Source organism: Salmo trutta, chromosome 14 (assembly GCF_901001165.1).
Source record: "Salmo trutta chromosome 14, fSalTru1.1, whole genome shotgun sequence".
Classification (NCBI taxonomy): domain Eukaryota; kingdom Metazoa; phylum Chordata; class Actinopteri; order Salmoniformes; family Salmonidae; genus Salmo; species Salmo trutta.
In genome coordinates, this window is record NC_042970.1 from 22,506,552 (window position 1) to 22,529,138 (window position 22,587).

The 22,587-nt window shown below is 46.5% G+C and overlaps 1 protein-coding gene and 1 pseudogene across 1 annotated transcript in view; both read left to right on the top strand.

The window, feature by feature from the left end:
- Positions 1–1,919: 1,919 nt before the first annotated feature.
- LOC115207192 (glutamine-rich protein 2-like) lies at positions 1,920–18,233 on the top strand (annotated as a pseudogene).
- Positions 18,234–18,278: 45 nt separating this feature from the next.
- Positions 18,279–22,587, top strand: part of LOC115207193 (glutamine-rich protein 2-like) — a gene marked incomplete at its 5' end in the record, with an annotated part of 14,852 nt that continues 10,543 nt past the window's right edge. The window contains one exon of the mRNA XM_029774168.1: positions 18,279–18,917. Coding sequence (XP_029630028.1) covers positions 18,279–18,917 — 639 coding nt within the window. The remainder of the gene's footprint in view (positions 18,918–22,587) is intronic.

The following is a 22,587-nucleotide window of genomic DNA, read 5'->3' on the forward strand; positions in this document are numbered from 1 at the left end:
TGTGTTTGAATATACATGGTGGTGTATATTGGGTTAATAGGTCAGGTCACAGTGATTAGGAGCGTGTGAGAGTTTGTGTCTGTGTGTATGTCTATGTGTGTGTGTATGCGAATGTGTGTGTGTGTGTGTGTGTGCTTGCGTGCGTGCGCATGTGTGACAGAGACGCTTTACTTCCTCTGCAGGCTAAGGTCAATAATACAGACACTGTCTGCAGCAACATCCTTTATATCTGAGGAAATAAACCCTCCTCAAAGACCCCTCTATGGCTCCTGCAGAGCTGTGATCACAATGCCCACAGAAAACAGAAGCAACATCACAACAGCTAAGACAATGCTCTCTAAGATAGAAAATCTCTAAATGTTTACAACCTACCTCACAACATCTCTTGCCATTTTACTGTGACCGATTACAAAAACACATACGCAAACCAGCTCAGAGCAAAGAGGCATCACAACAAACGATGAAACAGTGAGTCTTAAAGAATCTGATGTGTGCCAGAGCCTTAGGTGAAAATAGTCCTAATTCTCTGTGCTCAATTTTCTTCCTGTGGGAGAGGTGGTAGCTTTATTTCTCACATAGAGATGTCTTCTCAGTATCTGACCCCTGTCCACACTCTGTGACCTTCTTATGATGTGTTGGTGCGTCTATGGCTAGTTGTGTGGGAATGGACCATGTCCACATCTCCCACTGGATCCCCTGTACTGCCCTATTGATGCAAGGAGGTCCCAAGAGACCTTCATAACAACCTGTTCCCATCCTCTCCCCTAGAGCCAACCTCTTCCCCCCGATCGACATATTGCCAGTCTAGCCCAGCGGAGTAGAGAATGGAGCCCAACCAGGCAGACCAGCTTAAGCCTAGACAATGTTCAAGTCTGTGTAGCCCAGACCAGCCTAGCCCAGCACAACCCAGCCAGCATAATTGTGCAAAGTACATCTCACTCCACTGCACCCAACCCAACTCAGTGAACCAATCTACCAATGTATCTCCCAAATGTATTCCCCCATCCATAAGGGACATTTCAGCTTAAATCAAGCAATCATCAGGACCATCCTAATGTTAAGGGGCCTCTGGCTGTCCCACAGGCCTGCAGTAAGATTACCCTCCCCTCACAGCTCCAATCCTAAACCCATCACTCTTATTCAGCCACCAAACTGTCAATATGGCCCTGATCTGGGAACTGTGTCTTATCTGATCCCTCAGGACTCCTGGGATGGGGGCATCCCAGCCAAGCCAAGCTGCACCATGTTTCTACATGCCTTCTGCCTCTCCATACACACATCATTCTACCTACCCCATAAACATCAGCCCCAAACATTCGCCTAGAGGTTACTGACCTTACTCCTCCAGAACATAAACATGACATCACAACTACCTGCATTTTCTTGTGTTTAATACTACAATTTGTGGACATACTGTCCAATGACATAAAGATTCTGATGTGTGCCAGAGCCTTAGGTGCTGCAGTTGTAAAAGTGTGTGTGTGTGTGTGACTACTTGATGTCATTGGGGGTAGCCTGTGTGTTCACTTTATGAACATGTTTGTGCATCAGCGATATTGGACTTACTCATCAACTGTTATTACCTCCCCTATATTTGTCAGTTCCCCAGTTCTGTTCCCCGCTTCTGTATTAATTGTTTATTGTTTGTGTTACTCGTTTGCTGACGCTGTTCCTGTCTCGTTCCATGTCCGTTCTTTATTAAATGTTTGACTCCCCGTACCTGCTTCGTCTCTCCAGCGTCATCCATGTGACAGAATGCAGAAGCCAACTCACAAAGCATCGGGGAGTACCCGGCGTTACGGTTGGTATGGTGGCATCGGCTCTGGGTCGCCACCGATGGAACCGGGGGTGCCTAGCCAGCTCGTCGGGCTTCCACACCCTAGCTGGCTCGAGAGGTTTTCTTTCCCTGGTTGGCTCGGATGGCGTCCATCCCACGTCGGGCCTCAGCCGGATCGTCAGTTCTTGTTCGCCCAGCCAGTTTGTTTTTTGTTTTGTTGATGACGTCGGGGTGGATTCCGCCACCAATGGAACTGGGGGTGCCTAAGTCAGCCCATCGGGCTTTCACGCCCTGGCTGGCTCGAGAGGTTTCCTTGCCTCGGTTGGCTCGGCGGCTTCCCATCCCACGTTACACTCCACCGGATCTTCGGGCTCCCTCTTTGCAGCGGGATCGACAGGCATCTTGCCTCAGCCAGATCGTCTGGCTTCCATGTCTCAGCCGGCTCTCCAGGCTCTCACGTTCCTGCCGGTTCGTTTGGCTTCCATGCCCCCAACCGGCATGCCCAGCGCCCATGTCTCGGCCGTTTCGCCCAGGTGGGACGCCAGGTGGCGCCCTTAGAGGGGGGGGGGGTACTGTCACGTCTGCTCCCGCTCTTCCCCCCCTGGCGCTTGAGGGCGCTCCTATCATCCATTGCGCACACCTGCCTTCCCTCATCACGCGCATCAGCGATATTGGACTCACCTGGACTCACTCATCACCTGTTTATTACCTCCCCTATGTTTATCAGTTCCCAAGCTCTGTCCCCCGCTTCTGTATTAATTGTTTATTGTTTGTGTTACTCGTTTGCTGACGCTGTTCCTCTCTCGTTCCATGTCCGTTCCTTATTAAATGTTTGACTCCCCGTACCTGCTTCGTCTCTCCAACGTCAACTCATGTGACAGAGTGTTCCTGAATGCTCCAGTCGCCGTCCTGATTTATACAGTATCTGCTTAAAAAACAGAGACATTGTCACAACGTCTACTGAAGGTGGCTCCTCTCACTGTTCGGGCGGCGCTCGGCGGTCGTCGTCGCCGGCCTACTAGCTGCCACCGATCCCCTTTTCCCTTTTCGTTTGGTTTTGTCTGTCTTGTGTTACACCTGTTTTGAGTTGAGTTCATTAGTGGGGTATTTAGTCTTGCTTTCTAGGTTGAGGTTTTGTGCGGGATTGTTTGTTGTTACCTGTCGTGGGGTTTTGGGGTTGTTTTGTTTTCTTGTGTATTTTTGGAAGGACGTTTATTCTGGACTGTGTTCCGACCCTGTTGAGGTGGACATTTTGGTCTGGTTTGTTTTCCTGGTTCCATGCCTGGGTATGGTGTTTCGGACTCAGGAAATAAAACGCTCTACTAATGCATATTTAGTCTCCTGCGCCTGACTTCACTCCATCACTACTAGTGAGTTCTGACAGACATTGTTTCAGTATTGCTGTCCATCAATGATTCACAACCAAATTGACTGAGCTTGAGCAATTCTGACAAAAAAATTGATATATGTTGGCCTACGAGAATTTTAGAATGTTTTTCAAAATGATTCACAGCTGTAATGGCTCCGAAAGGTGCTTCCACCAAGTATTAACTCAACACAATCAATACATCTTCATTTTTTATTTCTTAGTAATTTGGAAAATGTTCTATAATATTTATTTCACTTTGAAAATGTGGAGCAGGTTGTGTAGATCAATATGAAGAATAATCTAATGTAATCCCTTTTTAGATAATATTTTAAGGCAGCAAAATGTGAAGACTGTGCAAGGGCTACATAGACATTCACTAGCAGCTGTATATGCACTGACTCACTCCTAGCTAGATTCCATCAGGAGGAGGAAGGTATCCCGGGCCTTAATTGTCCGCTGACTTGTCCGTCAGACACAGATTCAATTGGTGGCTTTAATTAATAATTAAGTTTATCATTGGGGACATCAGGTGCTGAGGCAGGGGACAGGAGCCTGTCACTCTAATTGGGAGGCCTGATTAACCACATGTGGATGCTTTTAAGCCAGCAAGGTTATCAGAGGCTCTACCTCTCTCTGCCTGTCATCTCTCTCCACAACATGGGCTCTCATGCTCTCCTCTGTGACCAAGGTCTTGCTTTCTCTCCAGTCTGCTCTGTCCTGTCCCTTTACTTGTCCCTGTCCCTGTCCCTCTACCTTCGCTTCCACTCCAGTCACCTTCTCCGTTCTTTCCGAAACCCTGAGCTTCTCTTTTTTTGGTTCAAATGAAATGTGGTTTGTCTTAAAATTCCTAAAAGTCTTTAGACTGTTTATGAACAACAAAATCTCAACATCTTACATGACAGCCAAATGATTCACTGAGAGTGGCAACATGCCTAAATGACTGGTGTTTCTTCATGACTGTAGACCAGTGTAGAGAGAGCGAGAGTGTGAGAGAGACAGAGAGAGAGCGAGCGAGAGAGAGAAAGAGTGAGAGCGAGCAAGAGAGAGAGTGCGAGAGAGCGAGAGAGAGAGAGGGAGAGAGAAAAAGTGAGCAAGAGAATGAGCGATGGGGAGTGTGAGAGGCTCAGCCATCATTGTGTTGGACAGCTCCTGTCCTGTCTGTCCAGCCTGATGTGAATGGAAATGTATCGATCCCAACAGACCGAGCTGAGTTGCAGGTACTAATGCAGTTACATACTGCTCTCTCCATCTCCCCTAGCCTGTGGTTTGTCCCACTTAATTACAGCTTTACCATAAGAGGTATATACCTCCCTTTCCTGTCTCTCTCTCTCTCCACCATACCTTTCCTTTCCCTAAATCTTCCTATCTCTAAATCTACTCTACTCTATTCTACCCCCGACATGTCCCTCCTCTCCCCTTCTCCCTGGGGTATTGTCTGTAACGGTACTCAGGGGTGTCTGTCAGTCTGGTTCAGGAGGGGACAATGTGTACATTTAAAAAAGATTCAAATGGACCAATGGGGAAGACCTGTACTACCTATAGCCATCACTGCTTCAACATGATGCCATTTGAAAGATATTAAAACACTCTGTGGTGGAGGAAGAAGATTATTTTGTAAAAGCATTGTTTTCAATTGTTTTGTCATTAAAAGAAAATAATACAAAAAAAGATGCTCGGAATACTGTGTGTGTGTGTGTGTGTGTGTGTGTGTGTGTGTGTGTGGGGGGGGTTCTGTCTCTCTGGGGTTCTGTCTCTCTGATGACCTCCAAAAGAGCGGGCACTTCAGTCGCTGGGAGAGAGAATGGAGAGATTGATTTAGGGATAAAGCTAAAAGGAAAAAGGAGGGAGAGGAGATGAAACAGTGTTTTATTTTATTGTCATGTGAATTACTACTTTAGCCAGATCAAACAACGTTATTGTTAGTGCTAAACAAAAATGTGTCATCCCTCTCTCCCTCCCTCTCCATCTCCCTCTTTCTTGGTATCCTCTGCTCTCTGATCTCAGTGGAACATCCTGCCCTGTTTCAGTCTCTGTCTTAGTCTGTCTGCAACCCCAACACATCTCTGTCTACCTCTGCAGTCTCTCTACCTCTCCAGTCTTTCTCTATATACTAACCCTAACATGTTTTATTTAACATGGTCCTCTGTGGACACTGGTAAATTTAGGCTTAGGGTTATGGCTAGAGTTAGGGCTAGGGTTAGGGTTTAGCCGGGGTGTGGACATGAAGCTAGGGTTAGGGTTAGAGTTATGGCCAGGGTTTAGCTGGGGCCTGGACATGAAGCTAGGGTAATGTTAGCTTTAGGGTTATGGAGAGTATGTGGAGAAAGGGAGATTAACTTTAACAGCGAGGATAGAACAGCCTTGCTACCACTAACGCAGATAGAAAATAATCAAAACACATTTTCAATATACAGTATAAAAATAATTATTCCAGAAAACATATAAAAGTATAAATCCAAACACATTCTTTTCAAAAGTTTTTGGACACAAAGAAAAACTATTCATTGAGAATCAATACAAATAATCAATCTGAGTGATAGAGGAGGTGGGTGGTGGGTGTGGTAGAGAGTGGAGTGTTTCCCTACCTCCTCTGTGAGCAGATGAAGATGTAAATCACATGAGTACAGCCTTAAAACGTTCAGCTGGGATGTCTGAACTTCAGCCTGACTCTGACCCTGGCCAACCAAGGATGTAATAGAGGGCCAGAGAGGAGACAGGGAGGAAGGGAATGGGAGAGGAGGAGAGAAGAGTCTATAAACACTCTATAAACAACTGTACTGGAAGTCATCATGATTTATAATTCACATATCAGCTTTTTGGCTTTACTGTTACATGTTTTTGCACTCTATTTCATTTGAAGCACAACAAGCTGAGAGTAAATTGTGCTCGTGGTGAAAAGGAAAACCTGGCGATTATGTTAACCCGTTTTTATTTCAATATATAAAATAAGACTTATAATTGCCAATGGGGTTGGCAATAGCAGTTGACGGGCTTGGTAAGGCAGGTTTGTGTATGATAATCTGAAAAGACACTAGACCAACAAACGTTTATAATTCTTCAGTTGAAATCAGTTAAAATGGTACATTATACAGTTGTGTGCCCCCCAACCCTTCCTCTGTCTCCAGTCCCGGTGGTGTGGAGTGGTCATAAGTGGTGGGATCACGGAGTCCTGTCCCGCGGCCCATCCGTTGGCTGCTTCCTAATCCGGTTAGGGGAGGGGGTCTGGCGTTTCCCGTCTTGGCTTAGCAGGCCGTGCTAAAGGAGGTTTAAACTGGCCTGGGGGAGCCAAGTTTAATGGACCTTATTAGCTGTGTGCATTAATAATATGAAGGAAGAATCATGGAGGAAAAGTGGACACACTGTATCTGTATTGGTGTAAAGTACTTAAGTACAAATACTTTTAAGTACTACTTGAGTCGTTTTTGGGGTATCTTTACTTTACTATTTGTATTTTTGACAAGTTTTACTTTTACTCCAGAAAATATGTACTTTTTACTCCATACATTTTCCCTGACACCCACAAGTACTCATTACATTTAGAATGCTCAAGCAGGACAGAATTATGGCACCTATCAATATAACACTTTGTCATCCCTACTGCCTCTGATCTGGCGGACTCACAAAACACAAATATTGTGTTTGTAAATGATGTCTGAGTGTTGGAGTGTGACCCTGTCTGTCCATAATCAAAAATACTAACAAAATCGTGCTGTCTGGTTTGCTTAATATAAGGAATTTGATGTATAGCATTTACTTTTACTCTGTACTTTTACTGAAATATGACAGCTGAGTACATTTTCTACTACTGTACTTAAGTACATTTAAAACCAGATACTTTTAGACTTTTTACTGGGTAACTTTCACTTTTACTTGAGTCATTTTCTGTTAAGGTATCTACTTTTACTCAAGTATGACAATTGAGTACTTTTTCCACCACTGTTATATGCTGTCACCTATGCACTGATACCATAACTGCTCAGGACCACACCGCACTCCAATAATAAACACTTGAATATCCAACACCAACAGCCATAAACACAGGGGTAGGCTGGGGTCTATGTGGCTTGCTGTATGCTTGTTTCTCTCTCTCTCTCTCTCTCTCTCTCTCTCTCTCTCTCTCTCTCTCTCTCTCTCTCTCTCTCTCTCTCTCTCTCTCTCTCTCTCTCTCTCTCTCTCTGGACCCTGTTGTGTGTATGACAATGTATTTGTAGGCCGCATAGCTACTTTTGGGTCAGATAGCCTCTGGGTGCAGTTAGAAAATGGCTCCATGTCCATCTCCACCTCACCACAGTAACACACAGGTCTCTCCACTCCACCCTGTCCCTTTGGGTCTCTGGGATGGGCTGTAGACCCATGGGGTATGAGGTAATACATACACAATCATACATACACACTCACCAGGTCTTTCTCTGTGTGGCTGTGGGAGTGGAGCGTCTTTCCGACCTCCACTCTGTCCATCACGCCTGTCAATCTCTGCCCGTTTCTCATTGCTTTTTCCCAGACCTCGAACCACCTTTTAAGGCCCTGGATATTTGGTAAGGCCGGTTGCCACGGAAACCATCCAGATGTTGGCCCCTGATTAGCTGGCGACGGCCAAATGAAGTCAGAGGGGGTGATAAGATCGGGGGGGGGGGGCAGGGGAAGGGTGGCCGCAAGCTAAAGAGAGAGGGAGAGAGAGAGGGGGAGAGACGGGGAGTGAGGGAGAGAGAGGGAGAGTGAGGGAGAGAGGGAGAGTTAGGGAGAGAGGGAGAGAGAGAGGGGGAGAGACGGAGGGAGAGAGAGGGAGAGGGAGGGAGAGAGAGAGAGAGAGAGGGAGAGAGTGGGGGAGAGACGGAGAGAGAGGGAGAGAGAGACGGAGAGACAGAGAGGGAGGGAGAGAGGAGAGGATATAGAAATGAGACAACACACACTCTTCTTGATGCTATTCATATAAGTTCTATTTTTTCATCCATCCACTAAACATTTAAAAATGGAACACATCTTTCACTCATTGAAAACCAAACAATCCCCCAAAAAATTCTAATTGAGGATGTGTCCTGTCCATTCATAGGGCATGACAATAGAGCACCTTGGTAACTGTTCCCCAGGGAGTGTAAAAAAACACACCAGGAACTACATATACTATAAGATAGAATTCCCACAGAGACTGTTACATTAAATGACCTATATGGTTTAGAATTGTGAACAAAGTTCCCCTATAGGTGGTATAAGGCCTGGAAACAGCTGGGAAATAATACCCAGTCCAGTACTTCTCTATAGCTTCTGAAACAAGCCCAGACAATAGGCACTTACTCCCCTACCTGTCCCACATGTTTCTAATCATGAAGGGAATCATTGACTGAGCTATTTCCTGTCAGTCTCCACAATGAAATCACATTAAAACATCCTCCTTATACAAAGTGACCCCTAACTCACTCGAACTGATAAGGGTGCTAACTAGGTAAAGACTGGAGCATTTCTGTCCATTCAGTGAGTGAGGTACTGAAAGAGACACTGTGAGCGCAGCCCGGCTCTCTCCATTTTCCAATAAACTCCAGCAATCAGATCAGTGCTACTTTAAATGGGCGACTTGATGGCAGCAGCCTGCATTAGCCGCTGGTGTTCTACCAATCCCATTAGTCAGAGACAGTGATAGTTTCCAGCCAAAGAGGCAGGTAACACACACAAAGGCAAACACATGGTACACACACTCACACATGCGCACGCACGCACGCACGCAAGCACACGCACGCACCCACGCACACCCACACACACACACACACACACACACACACACACACACACACACACACACACACACACACACACACACACACACACACCCCTGGCAGGACCTCTTGTGGCCGTTTATGGTGCTAATTGGATATTCTGAGGCAGATGTCGTTATTGTTGAGCAGTCAGGCACTTGATGTTTCCAAGTATTTTGCCAGTCGTTAGATCGTATTAGCAGATCTTACAGGAGCAGAGGTCAGAGCTGGATGTGTGTGGGCAAGTGTCCATTTGAGTTTGTACAGATATAAATGTACAAAACCTGGTCTGATTCAAACAGCGCCATTTTGCTTCAGTCCCTATATTAATATCCTAATTTAGCAGGACCGAAGTCATCCCATGATTGGATGTGTGTACATAATAAAGAACTTCTAAAGAAGCAGCCATTGTGCCAACACAATTTCTTGACAACTAGCTGCTACGTGCTGGAAACAGTGTCATCAAAATAGTCGTCGTACCTCAGACAGACACTCAAAAGCCACTAAAACCTATATCCGCGCCTTACCTCAACTCTTCCCCTGGGTCATTGTTACATAAAACTTACCTGGTTAAATAAAGGTCAGTGATGAAAAGTGATAATATTGTGTAGGATGTGTGGGGCGGTGACAGATAGAGTTTCATTGTGTTCTTTATCAGGGATCAGATAGGACGACTGAGGGTGACTGTGGTTTACAGGCACAGACAGGTCACTAAAGTGAAGCCTAACACCTGTAAAAGCCCAGGACGGGGAGAAGGGGAGTGTGACTGAAGCAGAGCAGTGCAGTGTCTCAGTTTACCAGAGTGAGTTACTGAGGCCAGCCCAGCTTCACAGGGAGATGTAAAGAGAGATACAGGAATACAAGAGGGATGGACAGGTCAGCAGTGCGATGCTCAAACCTCACAGACGCACTGAGATAGAAATGGATGGATCAGTGTTGCCTTGTTACGAGTGCTCTGAAACCATCCAACTGGTGTCAGCTTAGTGGGGGATTCTGAAAGATTTTCAAGTCTTGCTCATAAATGTTTTGAGGGAAGTGAAAATGAAGGCTACACTTCACCACAGTGTGACACACAGTACGAAACCGTATGGCAGAGTACCACAGTACTGAACCGTATGACAGAGTACCACAGTACTGAACCGTATGGCAGAGTACCACAGTACTGAACCGTATGGCAGAGTACCACAGTACTGAACCGTATGGCAGAGTACCACAGTACTGAACCGTATGGCAGAGTACCACAGAACTGAACCGTATGGCAGAGTACCACAGTACTGAACCGTATGGCAGAGTACCCCAGTACTGAACCGTATGGCAGAGTACCCCAGTACTGAACCGTATGGCAGAGTACCCCAGTACTGAACCGTATGGCAGAGTACCCCAGTACTGAACCGTATGGCAGAGTACCACAGAACTGAACCGTATGGCAGAGTACCATAGTACTGAACCGTATGGCAGAGTACCACAGAACTGAACTGTATGGCAGAGTACCACAGTAGTGAACCGTATGGCAGAGTACCACAGAACTGAACTGTATGGAAGAGTACCACAGTACTGAACCATATGGCAGAGTACCACAGTACTGAACCGTATGGCAGAGTACCACAGTACTGAACCGTATGGCAAAGTACCACAGTACCGAACCGTATGGCAGAGTACCACAGTACTGAACTAGAGGTCGACCGATTAATCGGAACGGCCGATTAATTAGGGCCGATTTAAAGTTTTCATAACAATCGGTAATCAGCATTTTTGGACACCGATTATGGCCGATTACATTGCACTCCATGAGGAGACTGCGTGGCAGGCTGACTACCTGTTACTACCTGAGTGCAGCAAGGAGCCAAGGTAAGTTGCTAGCTAGCATTAAACTTAACTTATAAAAAACAATCAATCTTAACATAATCACTAGTTAACTACACATGGTTGATAATATTGCTAGTTTATCTAGCTTGTCCTGCGTTGCATATAATTGATGTGGTGCCTGTTAATTTATCATCGAATCACAGCCTACTTCGCCAAACGGGTGATTTAACAAGCGCATTCGCGAAAAAAGCACTGTCGTTGCACCAATGTGCACCTAACCATAAACATCAATGCCTTTCTTAAAATCAATACACAAGTATATATTTTTAAACCTGCATATTTAGTTAATATTGCCTGCTAACATGACTTTCTTTTAACTAGGGAAATTGTGTCACTTGCATTCTGTGCAAGCAGAGTCGGGGTATATGCAGCAGTTTGGGCTGCCTGGCTCGTTGCGAACTGTGTGAAGACCATTTCTTCCTAACAAAGACCGTAATTAATTTGCCAGAATTGTACATAATTATGACATAACATTGAAGGTTGTGCAATGTGAAAGCAATATTTAGACTTAGGGATGCCACCCGTTAGATAAAATACGGAACGGTTCCGTATTTCACTGAAAGAGTAAACGTTTGTTTTCGAAATTATAGTTTCAGGATTTGACCATATTAATGACCCAAGGCTCGCATTTCTGTGTGTTATTATATTATAATTAAGTCTGTGATTTGATATTTGATAGAGCCATCTGACTGAGCGGTGGTAGGCAGCAGCAGGCTCGTAAGCATTCATTCAAACAGCACTTTCCTGCATTTGCCAGCAGCTCTTCGCTGTACTTCAAGCATTGCGCTGTTTATGACTTCAAGCCTATCAACTCCCGATATTAGGCTGGCAATACTATAGTGCCTATAAGAACATCCAATAGTCAAAGGTATATGAAATACAAATGGTATAGAGAGAAATAGTCCTATAATTTCTATAACTACAATGTTAACCTTCTTACCTGGGAATATTGAAGACTCATGTAAAAAGGAACCACCAGCTTTCATATGTTCTCATGTTCTGAGCAAGGAACTTAAATGTTAGCTTTTTTACATGGCAAATATTGCACTTTTACTTTCTTCTCTAACACTTTGTTTTGCATTATTTAAACCAAATCGAACATGTTTCATTATTTATTTGAGACTAAATAGATTTTATTGATGTATTATATTAAGTTAAAAAAAAGTGTTAATTCAATATTGTTGTAATTGTCATTATTACAAATATATATATATACATAAAAATCGGCTGATTAATCGGTATCGGGTTTTTGGTCCTCCAATAATCGGTATCGGCGTTGAAAAATCCTAATCAGTCGACCTCTATAGTGAACCGTATGGCAGAGTACCACAGAACTGAAGAGTATGGCAGAGTACCACATTACTGAACAGTATGGCAGAGTACCACAGTACTGAACAGTATGGCAGAGTACCACAGTACTGAACAGTGTGTGGAACAGAAAACACATGGTGGTCACTTTAGTCACCTCTGCCATACTGTTCAGTACTGTGGTACTCTGCTATACGGTTCAGTACTGTGGTACTCTGCCATACTGTTCAGTACTGTGGTACTTTGCATACTGTTCAGTACCATGGTACTCTGCCATACTGTTCAGTAATTTGGTACTCTGCCATACTGTTCAGTGCTGTGGTACTCTGCCATACAGTTCAGTACTGTGGTACATTGCATACTGTTCAGTACCGTGGTACTCTGCCATACTGTTCAGTAATTTGGTACTCTGCCATACTGTTCAGTAATTTGGTAGTACGGTGGTACCTTATGATCCTGCTGCTGATGGGCCCTGAATCAGGATCAGTTAGTTCATTAAGGCCAGATAAAGCCATTTCCTCTCCACTGAGGTAAATTGCTGTAATGGAAGCATTTTCATCTTTTGATATTTTTTACTGCCGTGTTCGTTATTTACATGTCTCTGAGATACATATTTTTTAGTGAGCGTATTCATCTGAACAGGGGGGATTCTGGGTATAACCTGAGCCAGATTAGCACTGACGCCATAGATATCCCTTCTCCTTCTCATCTCCCTTAAATTACTCAGATACGCACACACACACACAGGCACGCGCACAAACTTCACACGTGCGCACATGCACACACACACTGACACACTGACACACACTGACACACACACACTGACACACACACACACACACAGACACACACACACACACAATTGGGGACATCAGGCTGAATATATGGCGTAAACACAAACACTGGTTCATCACTTTCCCTCGCTGTGTATACTACTCTTCAGTTCCTAGCCCGTGGTCTGTCATCTCCCTGTCTCTCCTCCTCGCTTCACTCCCTCCCCAGATGTGGTCAATGTGGACGTGTACTTTGTCCAGATCAGCCGTGAGATGAGATGAGAGGAAGTAGGAGGTATTGTTCTTCCTGTGACGCTAAGCCCTGTCAGGGGAAAGAACTCAGCCACGCAGCCGACTGCCACAACCCAACGCTAAATCCCAACTGATCGCAAAAGAGGAAGATTTTACACTTTATATTTCTCCCATCTCTTAATTCAGCCAATGCGGAGAGGATCTTCGCCTCGTCCTCATCTTGTCCACAGCAGCTATCCCGCTCAGCTAGTGGCGTCAACCCCTAAGCCTGCGCTGCAGGGATAAGACTCAACGCCTTGTCAGGCCAGATCAATGTGATTTTACAATACAGCCCAAGAGAGGGCTGCAGCTACCACATGCTGATACCCAACCAACACTGCACTGTGAGAAACCAACTCCACTTCCTCTATCCAAAGCATAAACATGCAGAAGTATCATCTTACATAAAACAAATACAAATCTAACAACAATCTTGTACACAAGCCTGACAACCAATCTCCAGTATCTTGCAAAGTCAGAATGTAGCTAGTTACCACATACCTGGCCTATCTTTCCTTGTCTCTATCTGACAGTCTGTCTATCAGGAGGCTCATTTCTACAGGCCTCAGTTGAACTGATCTATCTGTTTATCTTATCTGCCTTCTCAGAAACACATTGCAACACTTCTGCAAATTCCTCATGAAGCCACCAAGTGTTTTTAGCAAGATCACTAAGAGGATATGGTGTGGTGTCCTCTTCAGTTGGAGACTTAACTGAAGAGGAAAAAAGTGCATGACTAGTAGGTTGTGTGTGTGTGTGTGTGTGTGTGTGTGTGTGTGTGTGTGTGTGTGTGTGTGTGTGTGTGTGTGTGTGTGTGTGTGTGTGTGTGTGTGTGTGTGTGTGTGTGTACAACAGAAAGAGGATAGTTATTTTCCCAAATAGTGGGGGACAAAGACAGACAGAAAAAAGAGGTAGAAGCAGGTACAGGGAGGACAAGTACGAAAAAAAGAGAGAGGATGAAGAAGGACACTCATCCTCCCCATGTCCAGCTGTGTAGTGACATCCCACTTGCACTCCCTGTTCTCCTCTCCGTCTGCAAGACAAGACTCTCCAACTTATTTCCTGTTTTGGTTTGATAATCACGTATGGCCATGCTAGTATATCACTACCTCCCGCCCCTCTGCTTTGGTTTTACTACTGACAGCTTAAAATAAAGTACTCTCTAAATCTCCAACAGTAATAAAACTGCTAAATCCAATGTTCCTTCGTGTTGCTGGATCTTTTCTAATCCTGTCATAAATTGGTGCATTTTACCGGATATCTTCTTCACTGACGTATTTTCATTTCATTTCATTGACTTTCTGAAGGGTGTCAGTTCTCTATCCAGCGTTATGACTAAGGTGACATAGGTCTTCTCTCTAGTGATGACATGTTCCTACTGATAGACTACTTACACACATTGCTCTGTACTTGACCACATTCCAGCAAAGGGCGATCGTGAAACCCTTGTCCTGAGCTGGTGAGGCGGCCTGTGGCAGGACTCCCTCTATCCCCCATATAGTGAGCCCTGGGTGGGCAGGAGGGACCTGTGAGGCCCCTGATCTCCATCCATCAGCCAGAGGGGAGTATTCAGTGCTCAGTCCTGCCTGCCAGAGCCCTAAAGCAGCCTGGCAGAACCAGCACCATCATACAGTACACGTGACCCCCAGCACCACCTAACTCATCCTGTGGTCCGCAGGTGTCACAACAAACCACAAAACCACTCAAACCACACAACCACCCTCAGGCATCAAATCCTTCAATCACAATCATGAAATACTGAGCAATGATATACAGAATGCAATTTGTAACTTGCTATTGATCACAGCATCACAGGTCCAATTTTATCACACACCTTTCAAACAGGCCTGACTATCAAACAGATGTTACAATAACAGCTCAGTGCCTTTACTCAACCTCAGCCCTGTTAAATATTTGAACTCCAACCCAAACCACAGAGAGCAGCCAGTCAGTCAGTTGGTCAGTTTGTCCGTTAGGCCAGACAAACAGACAGAGAGACCACCATAGGGTCGGAGGGCAAAACCTGAGTCACAGAGGCACCTTCCCTTCCCCACACAAACACGCACACAAATACACAGACATACTGTACACATGCAGACATACACACGTGTGCCGCCAGCCAGTCCAGTGGGTGTATGCACAGTACTTCTCAGTTCTGCAGTATTACTTTTTTAGCATACATCTGACACACATATGCTCGTGCACATATTCACACACTCATACACTGTTCCACAGATTACAGCCCGACAGACTCCGTTTCCCACAGGGGTGGGACTGTGGGAAACACACTGTCACTTCCTGTGCCCGCGGGCCTTAGCCAATCACCATCAGATAAGAGTCAAAACTCTACCAATCAGAGCTGGGGCTCAGATTCAGGGCACCAACTGCGATAACAGCATAACTTGCCAGAGAAAATGTCTTGATCTCAATTGTATCCCCTCCAACCCCACCCTCCCTTCCCACCAAAATAGTTGTTTGGAGACAAGGTTTCTTTTTGTCTTTGCCCATAATTACTGGCTCTTTCATCTGCCCCCCTGTTCCCCTTGACCCCTGTTCTGGGGTCAGTGCCCAGGATATCCCACTCTCCCCTGCTCCATAATGTGCCTTTTAAGGCGGATGAAGAGAGGCATTCACTCCACGTCAGACAGGAGCAGGAGAGGAGAGCAATCACTCCATCACAGCCTGCCCCCGTCTGTCCCAGCTCAGCCCAAACACCCAAACACCCAGCCGCACTCCCAACATCAAAGCCAGGCCAGACCTCAGCCCAGCAGCCCAGCACAGAGCAGGCCTCTGTCAGAACCCTGGGGATCTCACTGGGCTGCTGGACAATACAGTCTGAAAGGCAGTTAAACATCTCAAGCCATTGGATAATGTTCCCAGTTTGTACCATACCATGCTTGATACACATCATTGGAGGTTTTGAGGTGTGCATGGAATGGACAGACACATTCATCAGGACCATCTGACAGGGTATGAGTTGGATTGGAAATATAGCTAACCTCCTATACAATGACTTAATAGATAGTTGCGTGGATTTTGTGGAATTTCCTCATATTTAAATATAGCAACTATGCCCTTCTAGCCATTATCAGAATTAGACTACAACCAATATCAAAATCTGGAGCTGTGTTTATAGCATTACTTAAAAGAGCCAAAGAATGATTGGAATTCTGCCACTACCTTTCACAACCCAAACAACAATGGCCTACAAAATGCACAAATTTCAGAAGTAATAGGTTGGTAAAAAGCAATGTTTGATCACACACACAAACAAACACCAAAGGAAGCAGCGCAACATGGTACCACCAAAACCACAGCACAGCTGCCCTGAATGCTGGTCTGGTCTGGTCTGGTGTGGTCTGATGTGGTGTGGTCTGGGGTGGGGTGGTCTGATGTGGTCTGATGTGGTCTGGTGTGATGTGGTCTAGTGTGATCTGGTATGGTGTGGTCTGGTGTGGTCTGATGTGGTGTGGTGTGTTGTGGTCTGATGTGGTCTGGTGTGATGTGGTCTAGTGTGGTCTGGTCTGGTGTGGTCTGGTATGGTATGGTGTGGTCTGGTGTGGTCTGATGTGGTCTAGTGTGGTCTGGTCTAGTGTGATCTGGTGTGGTCTGGTGTCGTCTGATGTGGTGTGGTGTGGTCTGATGTGGTCTGGTGTGATGTGGTCTAGTGTGGTCTGGTCTGGTGTGGTCTGGTCTGATGTGGTCTGGTATGGTGTGGTCTGATGTGGTCTGGTGTGATGTGGTCTAGTGTGGTCTGGTCTGGTGTGGTCTGGTATGGTGTGGTCTGATGTGGTCTGGTGTGATGTGGTCTAGTGTGGTCTGGTCTGGTGTGGTCTGGTTTGGTGTGGTTTTGGGTGGTCTGATGTGGTGTGGTGTGGTCTAGTGTGGTTTGGTGTGGTGTGGTCTGGTATTGTGTGGTCTGGTGTGGCTGATGTGGTGTGGTCTGGTGTGGTCTAGTGTGGTCTGGTCGGGTGTGGTCTGATGTGGTGTGGTCTGGTCTGGTGTAGTCTAGTATGGTTTGGTCTGGTCGGGTGTGGTCTGATGTGGTGTGGTCTGGTGTAGTCTAGTATGGTGTGGGCTGATGTGGTCTGGTCTGGTGTGGTCTGGTGTGGTCTGGTGTGGTCTAGTGTGGTCTGGTATGGTATGGTATGGTGTGGTCTGGTGTGGTCTGGTATGGTGTGGTCTGGTATGGTGTGGTGTGGTCTGGTGTGGTCTGGTATGGTGTGGTCTGGTATGGTGTGGTCTGGTGTGGTGTGGTGTGGTCTGGTATGGTGTGGTCTGGTGTGGTCTGGTGTGGTCTGGTATGGTGTGGTGTGGTCTGGTGTGGTGTGGTCTGGTATGGTATGGTGTGGTGTGGTCTGGGATGGTGTGGTGTGGTCTGGTATGGTGTGGCCTGGTATGGTGTGGTCTGGTGTGGTCTGGTATGGTGTGGTCTGGTATGGTGTGGCCTGGTATGGTGTGGTGTGGTCTGGTGTGGTCTGGTATGGTGTGGTCTGGTGTGGTCTGGTATGGTGTGGTGTGGTGTGGTGTGGTCTGGTATGGTGTGGTGTGGTCTGGTGTGGCCTGGTATGGTGTGGTCTGGTGTGGTCTGGTGTGGTGTGGTGTGGTCTGGTATGGTGTGGTGTGGTCTGGTATGGTGTGGTGTGGTCTGGTATGGTATGGTGTGGTGTGGTCTGGTGTGGCCTGGTATGGTGTGGTCTGGTGTGGTCTGGTATGGTGTGGTGTGGTGTGGTCTGGTGTGGTCTGGTATGGTGTGGTGTGGTCTGGTGTGGCCTGGTATGGTGTGGTCTGGTGTGGTCTGGTATGGTGTGGTGTGGTGTGGTCTGGTGTGGTCTGGTATGGTATGGTATGGTGTGGTGTGGTGTGGTCTGGTATGGTGTGGTGTGGTCTGGTATGGTGTAGTGTGGTCTGGTATGGTGTGGCCTGGTATGGTGTGGTCTGGTGTGGTCTGGTATGGTGTGGTGTGGTCTGGTGTGGTCTGGTATGGTGTGGTGTGGTGTGGTCTGGTATGGTGTGGTGTGGTGTGGTCTGGTGTGGTCTGGTATGGTGTGGTGTGGTGTGGTCTGGTGTGGCCTGGTATGGTGTGGTCTGGTGTGGTCTGGTATGGTGTGGTGTGGTCTGGTGTGGTCTGGTATGGTGTGGTGTGGTGTGGTCTGGTGTGGCCTGGTACGGTGTGGTCTGGTGTGGTCTGGTATGGTGTGGTGTGGTGTGGTCTGGTGTGGTCTGGTATGGTGTGGTGTGGTGGGGTCTGGTGTGGCCTGGTATGGTCTGGTCTGGTGTGGTCTGGTATGGTGTGGTGTGGTCTGGTGTGGCCTGGTATGGTGTGGTCTGGTGTGGTCTGGTATGGTGTGGTGTGGTCTGGTGTGGTCTGGTATGGTGTGGTGTGGTGTGGTCTGGTGTGGCCTGGTATGGTGTGGTCTGGTGTGGTCTGGTATGGTGTGGTCTGGTGTGGTCTGGTATGGTATGTTGTGGTCTGGTGTGGTCTGGTGTGGTCTGGTATGTTGTGGTCTGGTGTGGTCTGGTGTGGTCTGGTATGGTGTGGTCTGGTGTGGTCTGGTGTGGTCTGGTATGGTGTGGTCTGGTGTGGTCTGGTATGGTGCGGTCTGCTGTGGTCTGGTATGGTGTGGTCTGGTGTGGTCTGGTGTGGTCTGGTATGGTATGTTGTGGTCTGGTGTGGTCTGGTCTGGTATGTTGTGGTCTGGTGTGGTCTGGTATGGTATGTTGTGGTCTGGTGTGGTCTGGTGTGGTCTGGTGTGGTCTGGTATGGTATGGTGTGGTGTGGTCTGGTGTGGTCTGGTATGGTATGTTGTGGTCTGGTGTGGTCTGGTGTGGTCTGGTATGGTGTGGTGTGGTGTGGTCTGGTATGGTATGTTGTGGTCTGGTGTGGTCTGGTGTGGTCTGGTATGGTATGTTGTGGTCTGGTGTGGTCTGGTGTGGTCTGGCATGGTGTGGTGTGGTGTGGTGTGGTCTGGTGTGGTCTGGTATTGTGTGCCTGGAGGTTCCACTCTTTGATCAATAGGTGGATTAATTGCTGAAAGGATGGGGGGTGGTGGGGGTTGTCAGAGTCCCAGGCAGGGGAGAGTTTTGAGGAGAGGGGAGAACAGCGGTAAAGGAAGGGGAGATAGGATGGTGTTGACGGGCAGGGAAAGCTGGGGGGATTTGAATGTTGAGCGAAGCAGAGCAGAGCGGTGCGGAGTTTGCCCCCACCCTGGGTCACCTGGCAGCGCCGCTGTGTGGCAGGCCGTCAGATTAGTATCTGAGAGGGTGAGATAACAAGTTTATTGGCCCCTAGATGGGGCTGCTGGAGACAGGGAGGAGGGCGAGGCCAGCCCAGAGAGGGTGGGGGTGTTTGCGTTGGTTTTAACCTGGGGAGATAAATGCAGCCTGGCCCTTTGAAAGCCAACATGGTTAGAATACCAGCCTAAACTCCACCAGTCAGTACAGCGGCCCATCCATCACAGAAGCGGGCGGCGACTTGCGACCTGGCTCAGAGAACACACACCCAGACCTAGGCTACACACCCAGCCCTCCAGCCTGATCCAGACACACAGAGACAGAACAGTAACATTGAGGTAAAAAGGGACAGACAGGCTGTGACCATTGGGACTTTATTCTCCTCACACTCACAAAGAAACACTAAAGTGGACATGCATATGCACATAGATATACAGTACATATCCTACACACATATGACATCACACCCAGTTAGGCAAGCAAACATAATATATGTAGTTCATAGACATTGCAGTCTGTGCACGCTTTCAGTGTCTGCCTGCATTAACTATGCTTGTGTAGCCTAGGCACAGGGAGAAGATAAGGGGTTCGGAGAAGAAAAATAGGGACTGTGTGAAAATGGAACAAACAGGCTGCTATGACAAATGGAACAAACAGACTGCAATGACAAATGGAACAAACAGACTGCAATGACAAATGGAACAAACAGGCTGCTATGACAAATGGAACAAACAGGCTGCTATGACAAATGGAACAAACAGGCTGCAATGACAAATGGAACAAACAGGCTGCTATGACAAATGGAACAAACAGGCTGCAATGACAAATGGAACAAACAGGCTGCTATGACAAATGGAACAAACAGACTGCAATGACAAATGGAACAAACAGGCTGCTATGACAAATGGAACAAACAGGCTGCTATGACAAATGGAACAAACAGGCTGCTATGACAAATGGAAGAAACAGGCTGCTATGACAAATGGAACAAACAGGCTGCTATGACAAATGGAACAAACAGGCTTCTATGACAAATGGAACAAACAGGCTGCAATGACAAATGGAACAATCAGGCTGCAATGACAAATGGAACAAACAGTCTGCTATGGCAAATGGAACAAACAGGCTGCTATGACGAATAGAACAAACAGGCTTCTGGACAAAGGGAACAAACAGGCTGCTATGACAAGTGGAACAACAGGCTGCTAGGACAAATGGAACAAACAGGCTGCTAGCACAAATGGAACAAACAGGCTGCTAGGACGAATAGAACAAACAGGCTTCTGGACAAAGGGAACAAACAGGCTGCTATGACAAGTGGAACAAACAGGCTACTAGGACAAATGGAACAAACAGGCTGCTAGGACAAATGGAACAAGTCAGATCAGCTGATGTAGAAGGTCAGAGACAAGCAGAGAGAGATCATGTTGGAAGGAAAGGGAGAGAAACACAAACATATAGTCTGGACTATTCAACTGTTTACAGTTGAAATCCCATGCTAACCCAACAAATGTTTCTTAGGTGCAATTTGCAGTTGTTCCATCTATTTTTGGACTTCAAATTTAGTATTCACATTGATTCTTGAAGAATTGAACTAATATGTCTAATGAGTTTAGTTCAACTGACTCCTTCAGAACCCAAATTATTAGTGTGTTTATCTCCGAAATGTGTAAACAATGTCAATGTATACAAACACTGTATAGCCACGAAACATGGTTAAAACCATAATGGTTGATATCATTGATAGTCCTTGCATCCATAGTTCTGTCTATGAATTTGTAGTTACATTTCTACAGCCCCATCCCTCAGCTTTTTACCAAATCAGTGGTGGTGTGTCCTCTTTGTTATTGTTTCTACTGCAGATTGCCCCTTTAAGAATGATCAAGCTTAAGTGAAAGGAGAAATAAACCCAAACACCCAGACACAAACTATCAAGACACACAACACATAAACACAAACACTCAAAGGGATTGCGGGGCCCTGTGGAGCGGCACGTGAGTTCCCCTCTGTCAGCTGTGTTTGTGCTGAGGCAGGCGAGGGGCGCCCTGCGCCTCCAAAAAAACTGAGAGAGAGAGCGGAGAGAGAGAGAGGCTAGGAGGGGAGAGAGAGGCTAGGAGGGGAGAGAGGAGGGGTGCTCGGCAGAAAGGGCAAGGCCTGGAGAGAAGAGAAAAGAGCAGCCACAAAGCTGTCCTCCAGAGAGAAAGGGAGGGGGCTGCTGGAACAATGCCCGCTCAGCTGCAGGTGCAGGGGCTCAGTCCGTGTGTGTGTGTGTGTGTTCCCTTTCTTTTTTGTGTTAATTGAGCTGATCTGTTGTCTTTTCACCACTGCAAGTTTAACTCTCAGATGATTAACATGTGGCCTTTCACAGCTCCTGAGCTCCTGAGTGAGTGTGTGTGTGTGTGTGTGTGTGTGTGTGTGTGTGTGTGTGTGTGTGTGTGTGTGTGTGTGTGTGTGTGTGTGTGTGTGTGTGTGTGTGTGTGTGTGTGTGTGTGTGTGTGTGAGTGTACTGGAGCTCCCTGTGTCTGTTCAGAGAGTAATGACATGACACCAGGGGTGTGTAGACACAAGTAAACAGCGAGTAGGACGGAGCAATGTTTAACACTTTTTTGAATAAATGCATTATGTGAAACATGACCTAGAATTGACAGTGGACACACATGCATCAGTGAACCATCAGACGTCATAGCTTACTTTGGGGACTACATGTTCTAAAACAAATGCTGTAATTAAAATGTAATACTATACATTATATTTATTCGTCAAAACTGAATTACCAGACTTGCAAATGTAAGAAAAGAAAGAACACCATAAGGACTTCATAATGACACCAAAAAACAGTGACAGAACAGTTTTAAGACCTGATGCCTATTAAGTTCAATGACAGCCTCCCCCTGGTGAAAGTCCAACCTTCACACGCATAGGACAACACCAGGCTGGCTGGTCCTGTTTGGACAAGTGGTTTCGATCCCAGACATGAGGCATCACACAGGAGGATGGCTCCTTCTACTGCAGCCTGAGGGCAGACTGGGGCTGAGGGCTCAATACTACACACCACTGGACCTCTATAGATAGACTACCACCAAACCACATGGCCATCTTATTAATGCATCTTTATACATAAAATATATATATATATATAAATATGAAGCATAAACACATGCATACACATGCATACACACACTCTTATGCATACTGTACACACACACACGCACACACACACGC